Source organism: Heterodontus francisci, chromosome 32 (assembly GCF_036365525.1).
Source record: "Heterodontus francisci isolate sHetFra1 chromosome 32, sHetFra1.hap1, whole genome shotgun sequence".
Taxonomy (NCBI): domain Eukaryota; kingdom Metazoa; phylum Chordata; class Chondrichthyes; order Heterodontiformes; family Heterodontidae; genus Heterodontus; species Heterodontus francisci.
Genome location: NC_090402.1, coordinates 1,998,099 through 2,017,790, shown reverse-complemented (window position 1 = coordinate 2,017,790; position 19,692 = coordinate 1,998,099). Strand labels below are relative to the sequence as shown.

Sequence of the window (19,692 nt, the reverse complement as noted above, 5' to 3'; positions counted from 1 at the left end):
ATACTGTTCACAAGCTCCAAGCTGCTAGTGATGTGGAGGTCTGCAGCCTGAGCTGTGCTGCTGTTTCTCCGATGTGCAGGGCACTGTCACCTTGTTGACACCTGATGTTCTGTTTGACGCAGATACCTGGAGTTTCTTGGTCGTGGCTTATAAGTGAGAGAGCATGAGAGGATGGTGGTGATTGGTCAGACCTGAATTTCACAATGCTGTATCACATGATTCAAGCTACTGGTGCACCCCACCCACTTCGATTGGTGTCCATGCCTTCAGCTGCCTGGGTCCTAAACTCTGCCATTTACTCTCTCATCTCCGTTAAGACATTTCTTAAAACCTTTATGACCAAGCTTTTGGTCATCCAGCATAACTTTTTCTATTCGTTCATGGGATGTGGGCGTTGCTGGCGTTTATTGACTTGGACGGGAACTTGCAGGTAGTGGTGTTCCTGTGCATCTGCTGCCCTTGTCCTTTTAAGTGGTAGAGGTCGTGGGTTTGGAAGGTGCTGTTGAAGGAGCCTTGGTGCGTTGCTGCAGTGCATCTTGTAGATGGTACACACTGCTGCCACTGTGCGTCAGTGGTGGAGGGAATGAATGTTTATGGATGGGGTGCCTATCAAGTGGGCTGGATGGTGTTGAGCTTCTTGAGTGTTGTTGGAGCTGCACCCATCCAGGCAAGTGGAGAGTATTTCATCACACTCCTGACTTGTGCCTTGTAGATGATGGACAGGCTAGTTGTCACAATACTTATGTGCCTAGTCCAGTTAAGTTAATGAGATTAAGTAATATCTCCTTATGTGGCTCAGTGTTAAATTTTGTCTAATTTACATTCCTGTGAACTGGCTTGGGACGTTTTATTACGTTAAGGGTGTTCTATAAATGCAATTGTTGCTGTACTCTCCAGGAACTTGCTGACAGATAATCTCTTGAAATTGGACTGGCTGTGCTATTATTATTAACTTTAGCCAGTGGAAATGTAAGGACAGAGAGAACGGCTGAGTGATCCCAGCATACCTATCATATGACATAATTTCTCTGATTTGCTTCCACCTCTTGTTTCGGTCTGTGTGCGATCACACGGGGCACCAGGGGCTGGAATATCCTCCCTACATCTAAGAGCTGTGTCACGGCCCGACCTCCTGTTAGTGTCGCTGACAATCCCCTCTTGTTAGTGTGGCTGGGCATCTTCTACCAGGCCCAGGGTCCCCAACCCTCCAGTAATGCTCAGATACAGCAATGTCCTCTGTCAATGACAGCAAAGTGGCTGAGCAAACGCCTAAATTCCCGCAGGAAGCACGGCTGGGCATGCAAGGTGGGGAGCGGGAACACGGAAGGCTGTGTGATGCAATTGCTTTGCTTTGTTTTAAATCTAACAATCTCTCCCTTTCCTTGCAGACCTACCAGCCGATGATCTGGTAAGTTATTAGTAAAATGTAGACACTGACTCTCACTGGGGTACGGGTCCCACAAACACTGACTCTCACTGGGGTACGGGTCCCACACACACTGACTCTCACTGGGACGTCTGGTCTGTGTGCCTTTACCCTCCTTTCCTCATCTCTGCTACAATTCACTCTGGGCTTGTCTAGCCAGCAGCAAGTGCAGGGACACCTTTTGCATTTGTTGCCTGGTTATAGGCCGGGGACTATATGCCTGCTCCCTGGCCAGCATTTGTGCCACGTCCCAGCAGGATACACTGTGACTAAAGCTGTGCTGACATTGAATGGTGATCCCTCACTGCTCTGTCTCTTTACATTGTACAATGTGCAGCCTCCTGGAATTCAGAGGCTGACAAAAGTACAAGGATACTTTCATTCATTGTGTTCAAAAGGAATAATCTTTGTGTCTTTCTTTACAGGATGGAGGACTACAAGTGGCAGCAGGTATGTACAAACCCCCACTTGAGGAGACAGCTAAATACCACCCATTTATTCAGCACCTTTCACAAGCTAGCCATATCCCAAAGCACTTTACAGCCAATGAATTAATTTTAAAGTGTAGTCACTGTTATAATGTCGGGGACATGGCAACCAATTTGTGCACAGCAAGCTTCCACAAACAGCGATTAAATAAATGACCAGATAATCTATTGTTGTCATGTCGAAGAATAATTAATGCCCAGGTCATCGAGGAGAACTCCCCTGCTCTTCAAATAGTAGCCTGGAGATCTTTTACATCCACCTGAGAGGGTAGACAGAGCCCTAATGGCAGCTTCAACAGCACTCCCTCAGTACTGACCCTCTGACAGTGCAGCACTCCCTCAGTACTGACCCTCTGACAGTGCAGCACTCCCTCAGTACTGACCCTCTGACAGTGCAGCACTCCCTCAGTACTGACCCTCTGACAGTGCAGCACTCCCTCAGTACTGACCCTCTGACAGAGCGACACTCCCTCAGTACTGACCCTCTGACAGTGCAGAGCTCCCTCAGTACTGACCCTCTGACAGTGCAGCACTCCCTCAGTACTGACCCTCTGACAGTGCAGCACTCCCTCAGTACTGACCCTCTGACAGTGCAGCACTCCCTCAGTACTGACCCTCTGACAGAGCGACACTCCCTCAGTACTGACCCTCTGACAGTGCAGAGCTCCCTCAGTACTGACCCTCTGACAGTGCAGCACTCCCTCAGTACTGACCCTCTGACAGTGCAGCACTCCCTCAGTACTGACCCTCCGACAGTGCAGCACTCCCTCAGTACTGACCCTCTGACAGTGCAGCACTCCCTCAGTACTGACCCTCTGACAGAGCGACACTCCCTCAGTACTGACCCTCCGACAGTGCAGCACTCCCTCAGTACTGACCCTCTGACAGTGCAGCACTCCCTCAGTACTGACCCTCTGACAGAGCGACACTCCCTCAGTACTGACCCTCTGACAGTGCAGAGCTCCCTCAGTACTGACCCTCTGACAGTGAGGCACTCCCTCAGTACTGACCCTCTGACAGTGAGGCACTCCCTCAGTACTGACCCTCTGACAGTGAGGCACTCCCTCAGTACTGACCCTCTGACAGAGCGACACTCCCTCAGTACTGACCCTCTGACAGTGCAGAGCTCCCTCAGTACTGACCCTCTGACAGTGAGGCACTCCCTCAGTACTGACCCTCTGACAGTGAGGCACTCCCTCAGTACTGACCCTCTGACAGTGCAGCACTCCCTCAGTACTGACCCTCTGACAGTGCAGCACTCCCTCAGTACTGACCCTCCGACAGTGCAGCACTCCCTCAGTACTGACCCTCTGACAGAGCGACACTCCCTCAGTACTGACCCTCTGACAGAGCGACACTCCCTCAGTACTGACCCTCTGACAGTGCAGCACTCCCTCAGTACTGACCCTCTGACAGTGCAGCACTCCCTCAGTACTGACCCTCTGACAGTGCAGCACTCCCTCAGTACTGACCCTCTGACAGTGCAGCACTCCCTCAGTACTGACCCTCTGACAGTGCAGCACTCCCTCAGTACTGACCCTCCGACAGTGCAGCACTCCCTCAGTACTGACCCTCCGACAGTGCAGCACTCCCTCAGTACTGACCCTCTGACAGTGCAGCACTCCCTCAGTACTGACCCTCTGACAGTGCAGAGCTCCCTCAGTACTGACCCTCTGACAGTGCAGAGCTCCCTCAGTACTGACCCTCTGACAGTGCAGAGCTCCCTCAGTACTGACCCTCCGACAGTGCAGAGCTCCCTCAGTACTGACCCTCTGACAGTGCAGAGCTCCCTCAGTACTGACCCTCTGACAGTGCAGAGCTCCCTCAGTACTGACCCTCCGACAGTGCAGCACTCCCTCAGTGTTGACCTTTGAGTATCGGTCTTGATTATGGGTTGAAGTCTCTGGAGTTGGACCTGAGTCCATGACCTTTTGACCCGGAGGCAACAGTGCTGCACACTGACACGTTGGAAGTCATCCAAACCTGTTTGAAGCGATGGCAGTGACTGTGAGGTAAAACCAACCCCCACCGCACCCCCCCCCCCCCCCCCCCCCCACCTTCTCTCCCAGTCTTTTCCGCCTGCAGAGTGTGTTTGCTATGTTTGAAGTGGTTGATGTTAAGGGCCTGCTACCCGACCTGACCCCAACGGGACCTGATGACGTGTCGGGTTCTGGTCGGGTTGCTCTTCTGGGTCTGCCTATCGGGCTGGGCCCGGGCCCGGGTCAGACACACACAGTATTAATTGGACTTGAAAGTTTGTTTAAAAAGATGAAGATTGGAGCCACGAAGTCAGGACTCAAGTCTACACACATACAGTACTTTACTAGACTAGAGTCCTGACAGTGATCATTTTATATTTTTTATATTAATACTGTATACCTTATAATAATCACTCAGGACCTTCTTGGTCTCTACATCTCAGCTGCTCGCTGGATAAGCTTGCAGCAAGTATTTCAACCTGTGAAGCAGGAGTCTAGATGATGTATATTGATATTTTCTGAGTCTTTGGGCAATTGCTCTGTTTATTTTAAGCAATACAGATACTGGAACAATGTGGTACAACCTGTCTGGGCACAACTCCATGGGTTTCTGTTTAACTTGTGACCAAACAATCACTGACTTTGTGGTTCCAATCTTCACCTTTTTAAACAATCTTTCAAGCCCGATTACAGTCTTTGTTGCTTATCTGCACAAACTGAAAAAGTGAAAAACAGATTTGGAATCGGAAGGTTGGTAAAGTGAATATTCCGGTGGTCGGGCCGTGGTCAGGTCAGGCGTGGCTCAAAATGGAAGGAGTCGGGTTGGGCTTGGGTCCAATGTTGTTCGGGTCGGGTATTATTTTTTCCTTTAGTTGAGGTTGATGTGGTGAACAGACTCGGATTGTCACTGCCGCCCCTTTTCTCTGCCAATTCTGGAATTCAACTGAAACGGGTCTTTGTGATTTTTTTTTTCCAGGTCCCAGAATGGTGACAGTTCGTACATACCAGGGCACACCTCCTCCACCCATGGGCAAAGCAGCTCTTAACTTCCAGACTGGAGAAGTCATTGAACTGTTGAAGGGTGATCCAGACTTATTGTGGTGGGAGGTGAGACTTGCTGGACCAAAGCATTGACCATTGCAGCAACATGAGAACTCACCAAGTATATCGCAAGAACTCTCATGACTGGGTTGAGCTAGCATCGGTGCTATTACTGGACTGTTGGAGTGCACTGCAGAGCAGGAGCAGTGATAGTGTGATGGTTGAAAGGAAAATGTTCCATTAGTAATTTAGGCTAAAGGTTGATGATTTGCCAGTGCTGCAGGATACATGCCTGGATCCTGAGGGAGATAAGGGAGGAGATTGGCAGGATGAGGGATGAGATGATGGAGGAGATTGGCAGTCCTGTAGAATGACGTTTCATGGATATGGGGATGTGCTGGAAGTCCACAGAGTGACCTGTGTAATTCCCACTCTCAAGAATAGAGACAGCCAATTACAATAACAACTTGTGCTTAACTAGAACCTTTAACTTTGTAAAACATCCCAAAGTGCTTCAAAATTTTGTTTCAAATCCCTCCCTGGCCTTGCCCCTCTCTATCTCTGTAACGTCCTCCAACCCCAAGATCTCTGCGATCCCCTAATTCTGAATCCCCGATTTTAATCACTGCACCATTGGTGACTGTGTCTTCAGCTGCCTGGCCCTAAGCTCTGTAATTACCCCCCTAAACCTCTCCACCTCTCTCTCTAGCTCCACTCCTTTAAGACACTTCTTAAAACCGACCTCTTTTGGTCACCTGCCCTATTATCTCCTTCTCTGGCTCAGTGTCAGATTTTGTACTGTAACACTCGTGTCGTTTTGTTACATTAAAGGCATTATATAAACACAAGCTGTTGTTCTAATCCCTTTTCTTCACCTCTGCCACCATGAAACTATTTACTAGTTTCTTCGTTTTTGATGAATGTCCTTATTTTGTATCTTTCCAATTTCTCTTTTTTAAACACATCCCACTTTCTCTACAGTCATGTGGGCAAATTTCTCCTTCCACATTCCCTCCCCTCTGCTTCCTCTTCATTTGTCTAAACTCTGCCGTACTGCAATCCAATCTTCTAGATTCTATGCAGACCACCTTTTCCCTTCCTTGTTGTTATATTGCGGTGTCTGCTCCCAAGATTCTCATCTATTTCATTGTTCACAACAAGCTCCCAGATCTCTGCATTCCTCTAACTCTCTGCACTCCGCTAACTCTCTGCACTCCGCTAACTCTCTGCACTCCGCTAACTCTCTGCACTCCGCTAACTCTCTGCACTCCGCTAACTCTCTGCACTCCGCTAACTCTCTGCATTCCTCTAACTCTCTGCATTCCTCTAACTCTCTGCACTCCACTAACTCTCTGCGCTCCTCTAACTCTCTGCGCTCCTCTAACTCTCTGCGCTCCTCTAACTCTCTGCACTCCACTAACTCTCTGCGCTCCTCTAACTCTCTGCGCTCCTCTAACTCTCTGCGCTCCACTAACTCTCTGCATTCCTCTAACTCTCTGCATTCCTCTAACTCTCTGCATTCCTCTAACTCTCTGCATTCCTCTAACTCTCTGCACTCCACTAACTCTCTGCGCTCCTCTAACTCTCTGCGCTCCTCTAACTCTCTGCGCTCCTCTAACTCTCTGCGCTCCTCTAACTCTCTGCGCTCCTCTAACTCTCTGCGCTCCTCTAACTCTCTGCGCTCCGCTAACTCTCTGCGCTCCTCCAACTCTCTGCGCTCCTCCAGCTCTCTGCGCTCCTCCAGCTCTCTGCGCTCCTCCAGCTCTCTGCGCTCCGCTAACTCTCTGCACTCCTCTAACTCTGGTCTCTTGTCCATTGACCACATCCCATCCCTTCACTCCATCCTTGGCAGCCATACCTTCAGAAGCTCTGGAATTTCCTCCCTAAATCATCTTCCTCTCCTTTAAAACCCTCCTCGATGCTAATGCCTCCTCCTTTGTTCTGGTGTCAGGCTCTTGTGAAATGCTTTGGGATTTGTTTCTCTGTTAAAGACACTGTAGAGAGGCTGAGTAACATCTGCTGGAGAAGAGAGTCTGTGCACCTTGCAGGAATCCCATTGAGTTCCCTTTCTGTCCAATCGATTAACCGATAATTAAACTCTTCCAGAAGAATAACTTTGTGATTCCTGCTCTTCTCTCAAATCAGACACCAATTTCCTCTTCCATTTCTTTCCAACAATTTGTAGCTCTGACATGCCTGGCTATTGGAACAAGCCCTTTATCTCTGTGCTGCACTCTCAATGGCCGTCTCCTCCCCACCGACATCACCCTCTCGACAGCAAGAGTTCCCTCTTTAATTTCCTTTCTGCTTTTGTTTATCCCTCCGATATATTTATTTTCCATTCTTGTCCAGTTCACAGACAGTTTGCGGTAATGCTGTTAGCTGGTTATGTAATATTCCTTCCAGTTTATTTCCCATACTTGATAATCTGTGCATTTTAAATTCATTTCAACACTTCTCCTTTTCCCATTTTTTGGTCTAAGTTTCACTTCAGTCTTATTTGTTTATAACAAGTCCAGTTCATCTTTCACCCCAGCTCCATATTGGTGGAACAGGCTCGAGGGGCTGAATATTCCTCTTGCCAAAATGTAGGATGTTCAGGAGGGGGAGGGGATTGCAATGTGTCCTGCCGGGTGGGGGGATGGTGGAGAGTGGGGGAGGGGGTTTTACAATCTTGTCTGGCATTGAGGGTCCTGTATAATGTGTGTTTGAGGGGTGTTGGTGAGTGAGGGGGTCGGGGTTGTCTCTGGGATATCACACTTGCATCTGGGCTCCACTGCTGTACTACAATGATGTGTGTTTGTGTCTGTTCCAGGGGAGGGTAATTCAAACTAAACGGTCTGGTTGCTTCCCGAGCTCATCTGTGAAACCTTGTCTGGTGGATTCCCGTGTAAGTGTGATCAGGTTTTAGACTTGGTGTAATGTCCCCCTCTTCCTGTCTGTGTCAGTCCCAGGTAGAGGCCTGCATTAGGTCGGGAAAAAGAACCCGACCCAAACCTGACCGGACCACAGCAGGCCCGAGCCGACCCGAACCGAACTCGCCACGACTCGACCCAACCCGAGCCCGAAAGCGGGCCCCGATCCGAACCCAGCACATGTTGTCGGGTTCGGGTCGGATAGCAGGCCTCTAGTCCCAGGCTCCAATAACTCATTCATTTGGGGTCTTCCCTTGGGAGCTGCCCCACCTACACTCATCTACATCCAGGAGCTCAATTTAGCGGGTACGGTGTGAGCTGGACAGATGCACAGGTGCTACTGAATTGGAGGCATGCGACAATGGAATCTGTTAAAACAGCCAGAAGGACCCAGATAATCACATACAATTTAAATTCAATACGGAAAGCTGCAAGGTTTTACATAATGGATCGAAAACTGGGAAACGGACTGACTGCAAGGATCAGGAGAGTGAGAGGAAAGGCCACAGTGATTGTGAACATGGTAGACTCAACATAGACCCAGTCCAGCCAAACAGTGCAGCCATTCATAAAGCATTAAGAAAGTCCAGAGCTATATCAGGTCAGTCTAGGACTGATCACTGACTCTGACTGGGGTACAGTGGAGAGCATCACAGGCAAATGATTCCTGTCCCCAAGCTCCACCCAAACACCTTCTAAAAAGAATAAAAGCAAAATACTGGAAAACAAATAAAAACAGACATTGCTGGAAATATTCAGCAGGTCTGGCAGCATCTGTGGAGAGAGAAACAGAGTTAACGTTTCAGTCCTGATGAAAGGTCACAAACCTGAAACCTTCCAAAAAGGAATTCCGTTTTGAAATCCTGGCATCACTCACTCAGGGCACTGGGATTAAATTGTAGGGCTGTTGTTGTGACATCCATGTCAAGGTTATCCAACTGAGTGAGGATGGTCTGTGGAGCTTATTCGTCACTTACTGACTCAAGGATTTCAGCTGAACTCTGCCAAGTTTTGTGCCTCCACTTCTGAGCTGGTGTGATCCCAGGTTTTATTGTTGAAAATCTCTATTAATAACCAAATGATGAACAGAAAATAATTGGTTGTAATTTTTCCTTTCAGCCTTTTATTAAACAACCTTTAAAAGAACCCGACTACAGCACATACCCATGGTAAGTCACAGACAGATACACTGTCCCCATCAAACACTCCCAGGACAGGTACAGCACGGGGGTTAGATACAGAGTAAAGCTCCCTCTACACTGTCCCCATCAAACACTCCCAGGACAGGTACTGTACGGGGTTAGATACAGAGTAAAGCTCCCTCTACACTGTCCCCATCAAACACTCCCAGGACAGGTACAGAACGGGGTTAGATACAGAGTAAAGTTCCCTCTACACTGTCCCCATCAAATACTCCCAGGACAGGTACAGCACGGGGTTAGATACAGAGTAAAGCTCCCTCTACACTGTCCCCCATCAAACACTCCCATGGGAGATACAGGGTAACAGAGAGTGGTCCCTGTGTATATTTAGGGAATGTATCACTCGCTCCAGCATTTCTCTTTTCTCACTAGGTTTGCGGGTAATCTGGAGCGAGGGCAAGCTGACAACCTCCTGAAGTCACACAGCACTGGGACTTATCTTATTCGTGAGCGGACAGCAGAGGCTGAAAGATTTGCAATTAGCATCAGGTTTGTGATGAACATACTGTGTTTTTATGAAGGTGTGGAGGCTGAGCGTGTGGAGGCTGAGCGTGTGTCTGGGCGGAGTTGTAGTCTGGCGAATGGGCCGGACGTGGTCCTGGTCTTCATCCAGGCCAGGCTGGATCATTATTCAGTCTCATTTCCTAGTGTACAGAAGTATAGAACCAGAAATTGTAAGGCACAGGAGAAGGCCATTCGATCCATCATCTGCACGCTGGCTGAAAAACAGCAATCCATTCTAACCCCACCTTCCAGCTTTAGGTCTGCAGCCCTGTGGGTTACGGTACCTTAACTGCGTATCCAAGTATTTTGTAGACGCGATGAGAGTTTCTGCCTCTACCGCCCTTTCAGGCAGTGAGTTCCAGACCCCATCCTCCTCTGGGTGGAAATAAATACTCCTCAACTCCCCCAAATCCTTCCAACAATTACTTTATATCTATGTCCCCTGGTTATTGATCTGTTAACGGAAATAGGTCCTTCCTAACCGCTCATATAAATAACCCCAGCCTCTCCAATCTTTCCTCATTTCTGAACAGTCTTCCAGTCACAAAAACATCTGATTTTAACTCTTTGCTTCCTGCCACTGAGCCAATTTTGGATCCAACTTGCCACTCTCCCTTGGAATCCATGAGTTTTTAATTTTCTGACCCGTCTGCTATGTGGGGCCTTATCAAAAGCCTTGCTAAAATCCGTACATCAAACGCACTACTCTCCTCGACCCTCCTTTTGCCTCCTCAAAAATTCAATAATGTTAGTCAGACATACCTTCCCTTAACAAATCCACATCCTTCTCAATGAGATTTATCCTGTCCCTCAGCCTGATCTACAATCTGATTGGTGAATCTCATTTTGTTGATTTTTGATATTGTTTTTGCAATGCTCAATCCCCCAATGATGACCTCTCTCCTCAGGTTTAATGACGAGGTGAAGCACATTAAAGTCGTTGAGAAGGACAATTGGATCCACATCACTGAAGCCAAGAAGTTTGAGAGTCTCCTGGTATGTTCCCTTTCACTCTCCTTTCCTGAATGGTGTTTGATGTGTTCTCCAGAAGCCTGGTACTCTTTGGCACTTTCTCCAGGTGACCTTCCTACAGGTCAGAGCCCAGAGTATGTTACCAGGCTATTCCACCATTGGAGCATCACTGTAAAACTCAGTCTTGTTGCACAGGAGTCATTGGGTAGTGATTGCGAGTAGGAACCGAGTTGACATCCCACTTCCCTAACCCAGAGAGCGGAGGACATGTTGGGTTCCTGCTACAATCGTCACTTAAACAAGCAGCACAGATCAGGCTGGAACATGGGAGCTTCTTGCTGTATATGGCTCAGACAAACACTGGGCGGAGTAGTTATTTTGTGAGGGTGCTGTCTTTCTGTTAGTTTTTCCACATATTCCACAAACATGGACAAAAGAGCTGAACTCCAGAGGTGAGGTGAGTTTGACTGCCCTTGACATCAAGACAGCATTTGACTGAGTATGGCATCAAGGAGGCTGAGAAAAACTGAAGTCAATGGGATTCAGGGGAAAAATTCTCTGCTGGTTGGAGTCATATCAAGCACAAAGGAAGATGGTTGTGGTTGTTGGAGGTCAGTCATTTCAGTCCCAGGACATCACTGCAGGAGTTCCTCAGGGTAGTGTCCTAGGCCCATCTTCAGCTGCTTCATCAATGACCTTCCCTCCATCATAAGGTCAGAAGTAGGGGTATTCGCTGATGATTGCACAATGTTCAGCACCATTTGCAACTCCTCAGATATCGAAGCAGTCCATGTAGAAATGCAGCAAGACCTGGACAACATCCAGGCTTGGGCTGACAAGTGGCAAGTAACATTTGTGTCACACAAGTGCCAGGCAATGACCATCTCCAACAAGGGAGCATCTAAGCATCTCCCCCAAATGTTCAATGGCATTACCATCACTGAAACCATCACTGCAACCCCCACTGTCAACATCCGGGGGGCTACCATTGACCAGAAACTGAACTGGACCAGCTACATAAGTACTGTGGCTACAAGAGCAGGTCAGAGGCTGGGAATTCTGTGGCGAGTAACTCACCTCCTGACTCCCCAAAGCCTGTCCACCATCTACAAGGCACAAGTAAGGAGTGTGATGGAATACTTTCCACTTGCCTGGATGGGTGCAGATCAAACAACACTCAAGAAGCTCAACACCATCCAGGACAAAGCAGCCCGCTTGATTGGCACCCAATTCACAAACATTCTCTCCTTCCACCTCTGACGCACAGTGGCAGCAGTGTGTACCATCTACAAGATGCACTGCAGCAATGCACCAAGGCTCCTTAGACAGCACCTTCCAAACCCGCAACCTGTACCACCTCGAAGGACAAGGGCAGCAGATGCATGGGAACACCACCACCTGCAAGTTCCCCTCCAAGTCACACACCATCGTGACTTGGAACTATATCGCCGTTCCTTCACTGTTGGGTCAAAATCATGGAACTCCCTTCCTAACAGCACTGTGGGTGTACCTACCTCACATGGACTGCAGCGGTTCAAGAAGGCAGCTCATTACCTTCTCTAGGGCAATTATGGATGGGCAATAAATGCTGGCCTGGCCAGCGATGCCCACATCCCATGAATGAATGAAAAAAAACATATGTACTCTGTCCCACATAGTGTAGGTCAGTAACGTAAAGTCTGATGTATGTTGCACCTTCAAGGAGGAAAGTTGGGTCCCCAGTGGAGGATCAGTATTTCTGGGGTAGAGTCCTGGAATCTCATTGGATGAGCCGTTAATTACAGCAAGAGACATTCTGAATCAATGCTCTGATTCTGCGTGTGTGAGCCTTTGTTCTGGGAGATGTTGGTTGAAGTTCTCTGGTTCTTGCCCCAGTGTTCGGTTACCCAACAACAACTTATTTATATAGTGCCTTTAACGTAATGAAACATCCCAAGGTGCTTCAGAGGAACATTATAAAACACAATATGAAGAGATATTAGGTCTGATGACCAAAAGCTTGGTCAAAGAGGTTGGTTTTAAGGAGTGTCTTGCAGGAGGAAAGTGAGGTAGAGAGATGGAGATGATTAGGGAGGGAATTCCAGAGCTGGGGCCTAAGCAGCTGAAGGCACAGCCACCAATGGAGTGATTAAAATTGGGGATGTTCATTGGGCCAGAATTTGAGGAGCGCAGGGATTGCAGAGGGTTGTAGGAGAAGATTACAGAGATAGGGAAGGGCGAGGCCATGGACGGATTTGAAAACAAGGATGAGAATTTTAAAATCAAGACGTTACTTGACTGAGAGCCAGTGTAGGTCAGTGAGTACAGGGTGATAGGTGAACAGCACTTGGTGCAAGTTAAGATATGGGCAGCACAGTTTTGCATTACGTCAAGTTTATGGAGGGTAGAATGTGGGAGACCAGCCAGGAGTGCATTGGAATAGTCAAGTCTGAAGGTAACGGAGGCATGAATGAAGGTTTCAGCAGCAGATGAGCTGTGACGGGGCAAAGTCGGGTGATGTTGCGGAGGTGGAAATAGGCGGACTTAGTGATGGCACAAATATGAGGTCAGAAACTCATGACAGGGTCAAATTTAACTCTAAGGTTGTAAGTGGACTGGCTTAATCTCAGACTGTTGCCAGGGAGAGGGAATGGAGTTTGGAGCAGGAACCAAAAACAATGGCTTCAGTTTTTCCAATATTTAACTGGATGAAATTTCTGCTCATCCAGTACTGGATGTTGGATAAGCAGTCTGGTAATTAGCAACAGTGGAGGAGTGGAGAGAGGTGGTGGTGAGGTAGAGCTGGGCATCGTCAGCGTCCATGTGAAAACTGACACTGTGCTTTTGGATGATGTTGTCGAGGGGCAGCATGTAGATGAGAAATAGGAGGGGCCAAGGATAGATAGGTGCAGAAGCAGGAAGAGAAGCCATTGCAGGTGATTCTCCCTAAATACATAAGAATGGAACCAGGTGAGTGCAGTCCCACCCAGCTGGATAACAGTGGAGAGGTGACGGAGGAGGATAGTGTGGTCAACCGTGTCAAAGGCTGCAGACAGGTGGAGAAGGAAAGATTTATCTTTGTCACATAGGATGTCATTTGTGACTTTGATAAGAGCTGTTTCAGTACTGTGTCAGGAAACCTGATTGGAGAGATTCAAACATGGAGTTCCGGGAAAAATATTGGGAGGTGACATTCAAGGACTTTGGAGAGGAAAGGGAGGTTGGAGATGGGACTGTAGTTTGCAATGATGGTGGGGTCTAGGGTTTCTTGAGGAGAGGGGTGATGATGGCAGATTTAAAGGAGTGAGGGACAACACCTGAAGAGAGAGAACCATTAACAATATCAGCTAACATGATGACCAGGAGGGGAAGTTGGCTGGTCAACAGTTTAGTGGAAATAGGTCAAGGGAGCAGGAAGTGGGTCTCATGGACAAGAGACCCAGGTGTGTGTGGGCGATGATGCCAAACATCATCACTTGGGGCAGAGAAAAGCGCAGCAGTTACCAGGTGACATTCACCACTGGACTTGGTCTCTAGAGTGTGGATGGGAGTTTAAAAAACCGGATAAGTCTGAGCCAGGGATTGGGTGGCAAAGGTTTCTTGATTTCTGTTAACTTGTCTATGTGAAGTCAGGTTATTGAGTAAACAATGAGTGTTAAATCTTTAATTATAGGAGCTGGTAGAATATTACCAGACACACTCACTGAAAGAGAGCTTCAAGCAGCTCGATACAGCCTTACGCTTCCCGTACAAACAGCGAGACAGGACTGTCCTGCGGTCAAACTCTCGGACTCCAGGTAACCAGGTCATCACCAGTGAGCCAGTTAATCCTCCAGTCAGTTACATTGTATCAATGGATGGCGGGATAAATAATGGGAGGGGGGAAGTAAATAACACGAGGGGTATATAACGTGAAAGGGTAAGGGAAACAAATGGATAGCTGGTGGGAGAGAGTGAATGGAATAAGTGCCAATCCTGTGTGGAATTCTAGTTGCAGATGCTGTTACAGCATTTGGGGCACTCCTGGATGGATGCCTGTGTAGGCTATTATGTCTGGTTATTGCTCTGCAAGTGCCCTTCTGCCTAGAAATATGGGTAAGAGAATAAGTGGGCAGTGTTTCCCTAGGGTGCAGCCTGACCTGCCTGAGTAAAGGGGGAATTTCCATTGTCCCAATCTCTTGGACATACCCAAAAATGGCCATGCAAGAACCTTCTTGGCACAACTCAACTTTTGATCAACTTAATAGAAACAACAATTTTAGGAATAGCCTCAAAATGCTGCCAATGTTGGGCATGTTTCCATAAACAGCATACCCCAGAGGCTTGGAGGGGTATTTCACAGGGTAGTGACTGACAGAGTTAGAACACTCAACCCTGGGGAATAGTGGTGACATTGAATGTCTGATTTTAATCAACTACACATAGGTGTGTGCTTCTGAAAATGTGATTGGGTGCCAAATGGGCGGAAACCTGGCCTGATGGATTGCTGCCTAGTTTGCCAATCTGTTGTCAGTTTTATTCCCCATTGTCAGCTGGTGTAAGACCAATGCCCCTCGTGTTGGTGCAAATTCAATGTCCTGTCTCAGAGCCAGCACGGCTCCCATATGTCCCTTCATGGTGAGACCATGAGTCTGCTGAAGTCCTGTGATGTAGCAGGCATTTTACTCAAATCTGGTGTATCCATTTCAATCAAAGATTTTATTTCTGAAAATTATTGTTGCTTTTTCTTTTGGGTTTTAATATGGCTTGGAATAATTCTCCTGTTTAAATATTTCTTTATGCATTGACTGTTCCTCTCTTTCTAATCCCCTGCAGCCTCCTCCTCTTCCTACAACTTTGCTTTTCTTAGTCCTCAGGGCTCGAGTGTTGCATCTCAGAACTCTACTCCTTTCTGGTCAGGTACATTTCCCTTTACTTCCTTCTCCTCCTCCTCTGACTTGCTACTAAAGCCCCTCAGTCTGGCCCAGCTCCCAGCAACACAGGATCAGCATGACAGGCAAAGCCAGGAATTTAAAACCTCAAACCTGATGGTCAGGTTGGGGAGGCAACTGCAACAAACTGAAACCCATAGTGTAGGGAAAACTAGTTTCACATGTGGGAGGTAAAAATAGACTCTGCTCTCAGACCCCACTGTAACTGCGCTATTAAAATATTAAAGAGATGCCCATTTCTACTGTGCCTTTCACTCAGGCAGCCAGTGAAGTACGATTTGAAATGTAAATTATAAATTAGTAGCTGATCCAGTTCCATTGTGAACTTTAGCTGAATTTATCAGCAGCGTCTTGCATGAATGGAAAAACAAAAAGTCTGAAGATACCGACATGAAGAGTCAGCCTGGTTTGCTTTCCTATTGTTTTGTTGCTGCTTTTTTTTCTGTTCACCTTTGCTAAAGTTTAGTTGTGTGTCCGGGCAGTGTTTAACCCCCGACCCATTGGCATGGCAACAGCACGGTATAAGTTTGCAGCTCGCGACATGCGTGAGCTCTCGCTTCGAGTAGGAGACACAGTGAAGATCTACAACAAGATCGGGGGTGACCAGGGATGGTGGAAAGGTGAAACAAATGGCAAGGTGAGTGCCTGAACAGAACAGGAATCAGAGAATGTTCCAGCCCTGAAACAGGTCCTTCTCACAATGATCCCAGTCTAATCCCACTCTCCCCCTCACTCCCCGTACCCTTTAATATCCCACCCAGTCTAATTTCACTCCCCGTACCCTTTAATATCCCACACAGTCTAATCCCATTCTCCCCCTCACTCCCCGTACCCTTTAATATCCCACCCAGTCTAATCCCACTCTCCCCCTCACTCCCCGTACCCTTTAATATCCCACCCAGTCTAATTTCACTCCCCGTACCCTTTAATATCCCACACAGTCTAATCCCATTCTCCCCCTCACTCCCCGTACCCTTTAATATCCCACCCAGTCTAATCCCACCCTCCCCCCTCACTCCCCGTACCCTTTAATATCCCACCCAGTCTAATCCCACCCTCCCCCTCACTCCCCGTACCCTTTAATATCCCACCCAGTCTAATCCCACCCTCCCCCCTCACTCCCCATACCCTTTAATATCCCACACAGTCTAATCCCATTCTCCCCCTCACTCCCCGTACCCTTTAATATCCCACCCAGTCTAATCCCACCCTCCCCCCTCACTCCCCATACCCTTTAATATCCCACACAGTCTAATCCCACTCTCCCCCTCACTCCCCGTACCCTTTAATATCCCACCCAGTCTAATCCCACCCTCCCCCCTCACTCCCCATACCCTTTAATATCCCACACAGTCTAATCCCACTCTCCCCCTCACTCCCCGTACCCTTTAATATCCCACCCAGCTTAATCCCACTATCTTGCTGTTTCCCAACACCATTTGATACTCTTTTTCAAGAAATTATCTAATTTCCATTTTAACTGAATATTTTTTCAGCTTCAACAATAGTTTGTGAATGAATATGGTCTTGAATTCACATTCTCACTGTTATTTTTGTAGAATAATATTTTTCTCCCCATTAATTCTGTATTGTGATTTGATTCTCTGAAATCTGTCCCCTGCTCATTGCTATCACATTAAACAGTGAAAATAATCTCTCACTGATTATACCCATCAAAACCCTTCATCCTGTTGATCTGAAACTTCTCAGCCTGATCAAAATGCCCCAACTTCTCAAGTTGCTCTTCATAACTGTGGCTCCTCATCCCTAGCAACATCCCACTGAATCTATACGGTACCTTTGCCATTTCTTTTATGTGCTTGTAATGGAGTAACAAAAAATGTACACCATATTCTAACTGCAGCTTAATGAGGATCTTGGATAAATTCCACATTACCTCCTTGCTTTGGTACTCTCACCCCCAGATATATCACCAAGGCCTCTGTTTGCTTTTTTATGACCTAATCTACGTGTTGCCATATTAATGATCTGTGGATCTGCACCAAGATCCATTTAAAGTGTGTTCCCTATCTTCATTCTGCCAACATTTATTATTCCCATTTTTCTTCATTGAACTGTATTTGCCCTTGTCTGCCTGCATTGCCAGTCTATGTGTCTAAACTGTCTCACAATTTGTTGCAACCCAGTTTGGTGTCAGCAAGTTAAGATTCCTAGGCCCAGATAAAGCCTGGCTCGGGTATAAAATTAAAACCCGACCCAGGCCCGAGTCTTTTAATTTTTTTAAATGCTCGACCTGACCTGACCCAAACCCAACACGTGTCGTTGGGTCTGGTTGGGTAGCCATGCTTTAGGCCCAGATCAATTCTGCATATTGTAAATAAGTGTAGCCCTACACGAATCCCTGATTCTGAGAAACACCTTTCACTCGTGGCCTCAACTCCACCGTCCCTCTGTCCATGTGAGCACATTCCACTAATTTGACCTGCCATTTTTATTAAAAACCCCTCATGTGATCTTACCAAATGCTTTTTGAAAAAAGCACAGGAACCATATTTGCTGCATGTGTTTGTGAATTTAATGAGGGTGGATGCAACCTCACCTGCCTCTAGAAATCCTTGCGACTGGCCTGTTTACTAAACGACTTGAAGGAATCAGTTATTTCATCCCTTGTTACAGACTCCTGCAGATAACTGACACCTGATATAAGGCTCACCTGGATCAATGTTGGGCCAAAAGACAGTAACTTCTTCCACACACATTCACTTATTTGAGTATGACCCTGTCCTCACACAACATCCACAGACCCACAGTATTCAGTGGGTGTCATTGCAGTGACAAGGGCACTGAGCTTGATTCCAGATGGGGTCAGCTGACTGCACTGGACCGACCCCCCCCCCAAAAACCTGGTCCTACATCACATGGTGTGTCACCACTGAGCCTAGGCTTCTGATTGGCTCCTCAGTTGCATGTCTAGTAGTTACTATCAGTGATTTAAAGGTAACTTGTGATTTGCTGTTTTCTCACCGACAGATTGGCTGGTTTCCTTCAACGTATGTTGATGAGGAAGGAATGCCGTGATTGGTCGATGTGACATCACCCCTCTGCCAGAAGCCATTCGTTTTGCACATCTGATATCTAGACCCAGAAAAAGACTCTGTTTCTTGAGAGCTGATGACAAATAACTTTTCATCAATCTTACTGCTTTTTGTTGGAGACTTTTTAAATCATTTTCAGATTGATTAATACAAGAATCCCTCTGTTGTATATAAATTCTTTTTTCAGAACAACCAATCAGAATTAGAGGTAATTTTCAGTAGTGCGTGCAGGGATGTGTGGGTGTGCATGTGGGGGAGAATGTGTGTGCACATGAGCTGGGTGTGGGTATGTCTGCTAGTGTGAGAATCCTTTCTAAAAATCATTTGTAATTATTTTATCAAGTAGCAATGCCACAATGTATGTGAATATTTTAAGGAATGTTTTTAGGCTAATGCCAGTGTATATATTTTGGTTCATTGTGGGTTAAATGGAATTCTAATTAAAATTATCACTCAGTTTGTTTAGGAATGAATTGAAAATGTAAATTGGTACAATTTTTTGCACTGGCTACCATACAGAAAGCAGCAGGTTTGGAGAGACCGGGAGAATCTGTGTTGCTGCTTGAAGAAAGAATCCAGGACAAGGATTTCAGCACAAGTAACTGTGGTTTTGCCCTGACTGGAGTATTGAGTCAAAGAAGCTAATCAGACAGTGATGGCAACTCAGACTGTACATTTCATACGAACAACAAATAAAATAACTGTTTCTTTTCATTTTCTGAATGTTGTGATTGGGAGGTTTGATCCCTTGTTCTAATATCTCTCGTCACACAATCCAGTGCTTTGAACTTTTAAACACAAGAGTTACAGGGCAGAACAGAGGATTCTGTTGCAGTGTCATTTTCTGTGGTGACCTGAAGGTATTGGCTGTCACAAGAGGGTGGGTCCCAAATGCCCATTCCTCAGGTGTGAAAGAGAGACAGCAACAACAGGCTATTTTACATGAGTCTGACCCTGCACATCCCCCCTTCCATAATGCTGCAGTTTCCAGCAGGAGTCTCTGGCCAGTGGCCACAAAGGGGAATCTCACTGACTTCTCTTCTCCCTGATTCAGGAGGTGCCGAGGCCAACTTAAACACCCAACCAGTCCAAGATCGGCACAAGCCAGGCATTGAAGGTAGTGTTTTCCTGGTCAGTAACACACATGGCAAGACACAGAGACTGAGCCAGAGAGCAGTGTTATTCTATGGCTAACTCGC

General features: G+C 47.1%; 1 protein-coding gene across 7 annotated transcripts in view; it reads left to right on the top strand.

Annotated features, from left to right (window-relative positions):
• Positions 1–19,207, top strand: part of vav2 (vav 2 guanine nucleotide exchange factor) — a 292,220-nt gene extending 273,013 nt beyond the window's left edge. For 2 of the 7 annotated variants that reach the window (XM_068012003.1, XM_068012007.1), the window contains exons 18-27: positions 1,389–1,408; positions 1,852–1,876; positions 4,870–5,000; positions 7,750–7,824; positions 8,969–9,018; positions 9,424–9,540; positions 10,464–10,551; positions 14,180–14,303; positions 15,920–16,074; positions 18,429–19,207. In XM_068012003.1, coding sequence (XP_067868104.1) covers positions 1,389–1,408; positions 1,852–1,876; positions 4,870–5,000; positions 7,750–7,824; positions 8,969–9,018; positions 9,424–9,540; positions 10,464–10,551; positions 14,180–14,303; positions 15,920–16,074; positions 18,429–18,476 — 833 coding nt within the window. In that variant the 3' untranslated portion in view covers positions 18,477–19,207. Of the gene's footprint in view, positions 1–1,388; positions 1,409–1,851; positions 1,877–4,869; positions 5,001–7,749; positions 7,825–8,968; positions 9,019–9,423; positions 9,541–10,463; positions 10,552–14,179; positions 14,304–15,321; positions 15,406–15,919; positions 16,075–18,428 lie in introns of all 7 variants that reach the window. The other 5 variants (XR_010968976.1, XM_068012008.1, XM_068012005.1 and 2 more) reach the window with 5 other exon arrangements.
• The last annotated feature ends 485 nt before the right edge of the window (positions 19,208–19,692 follow it).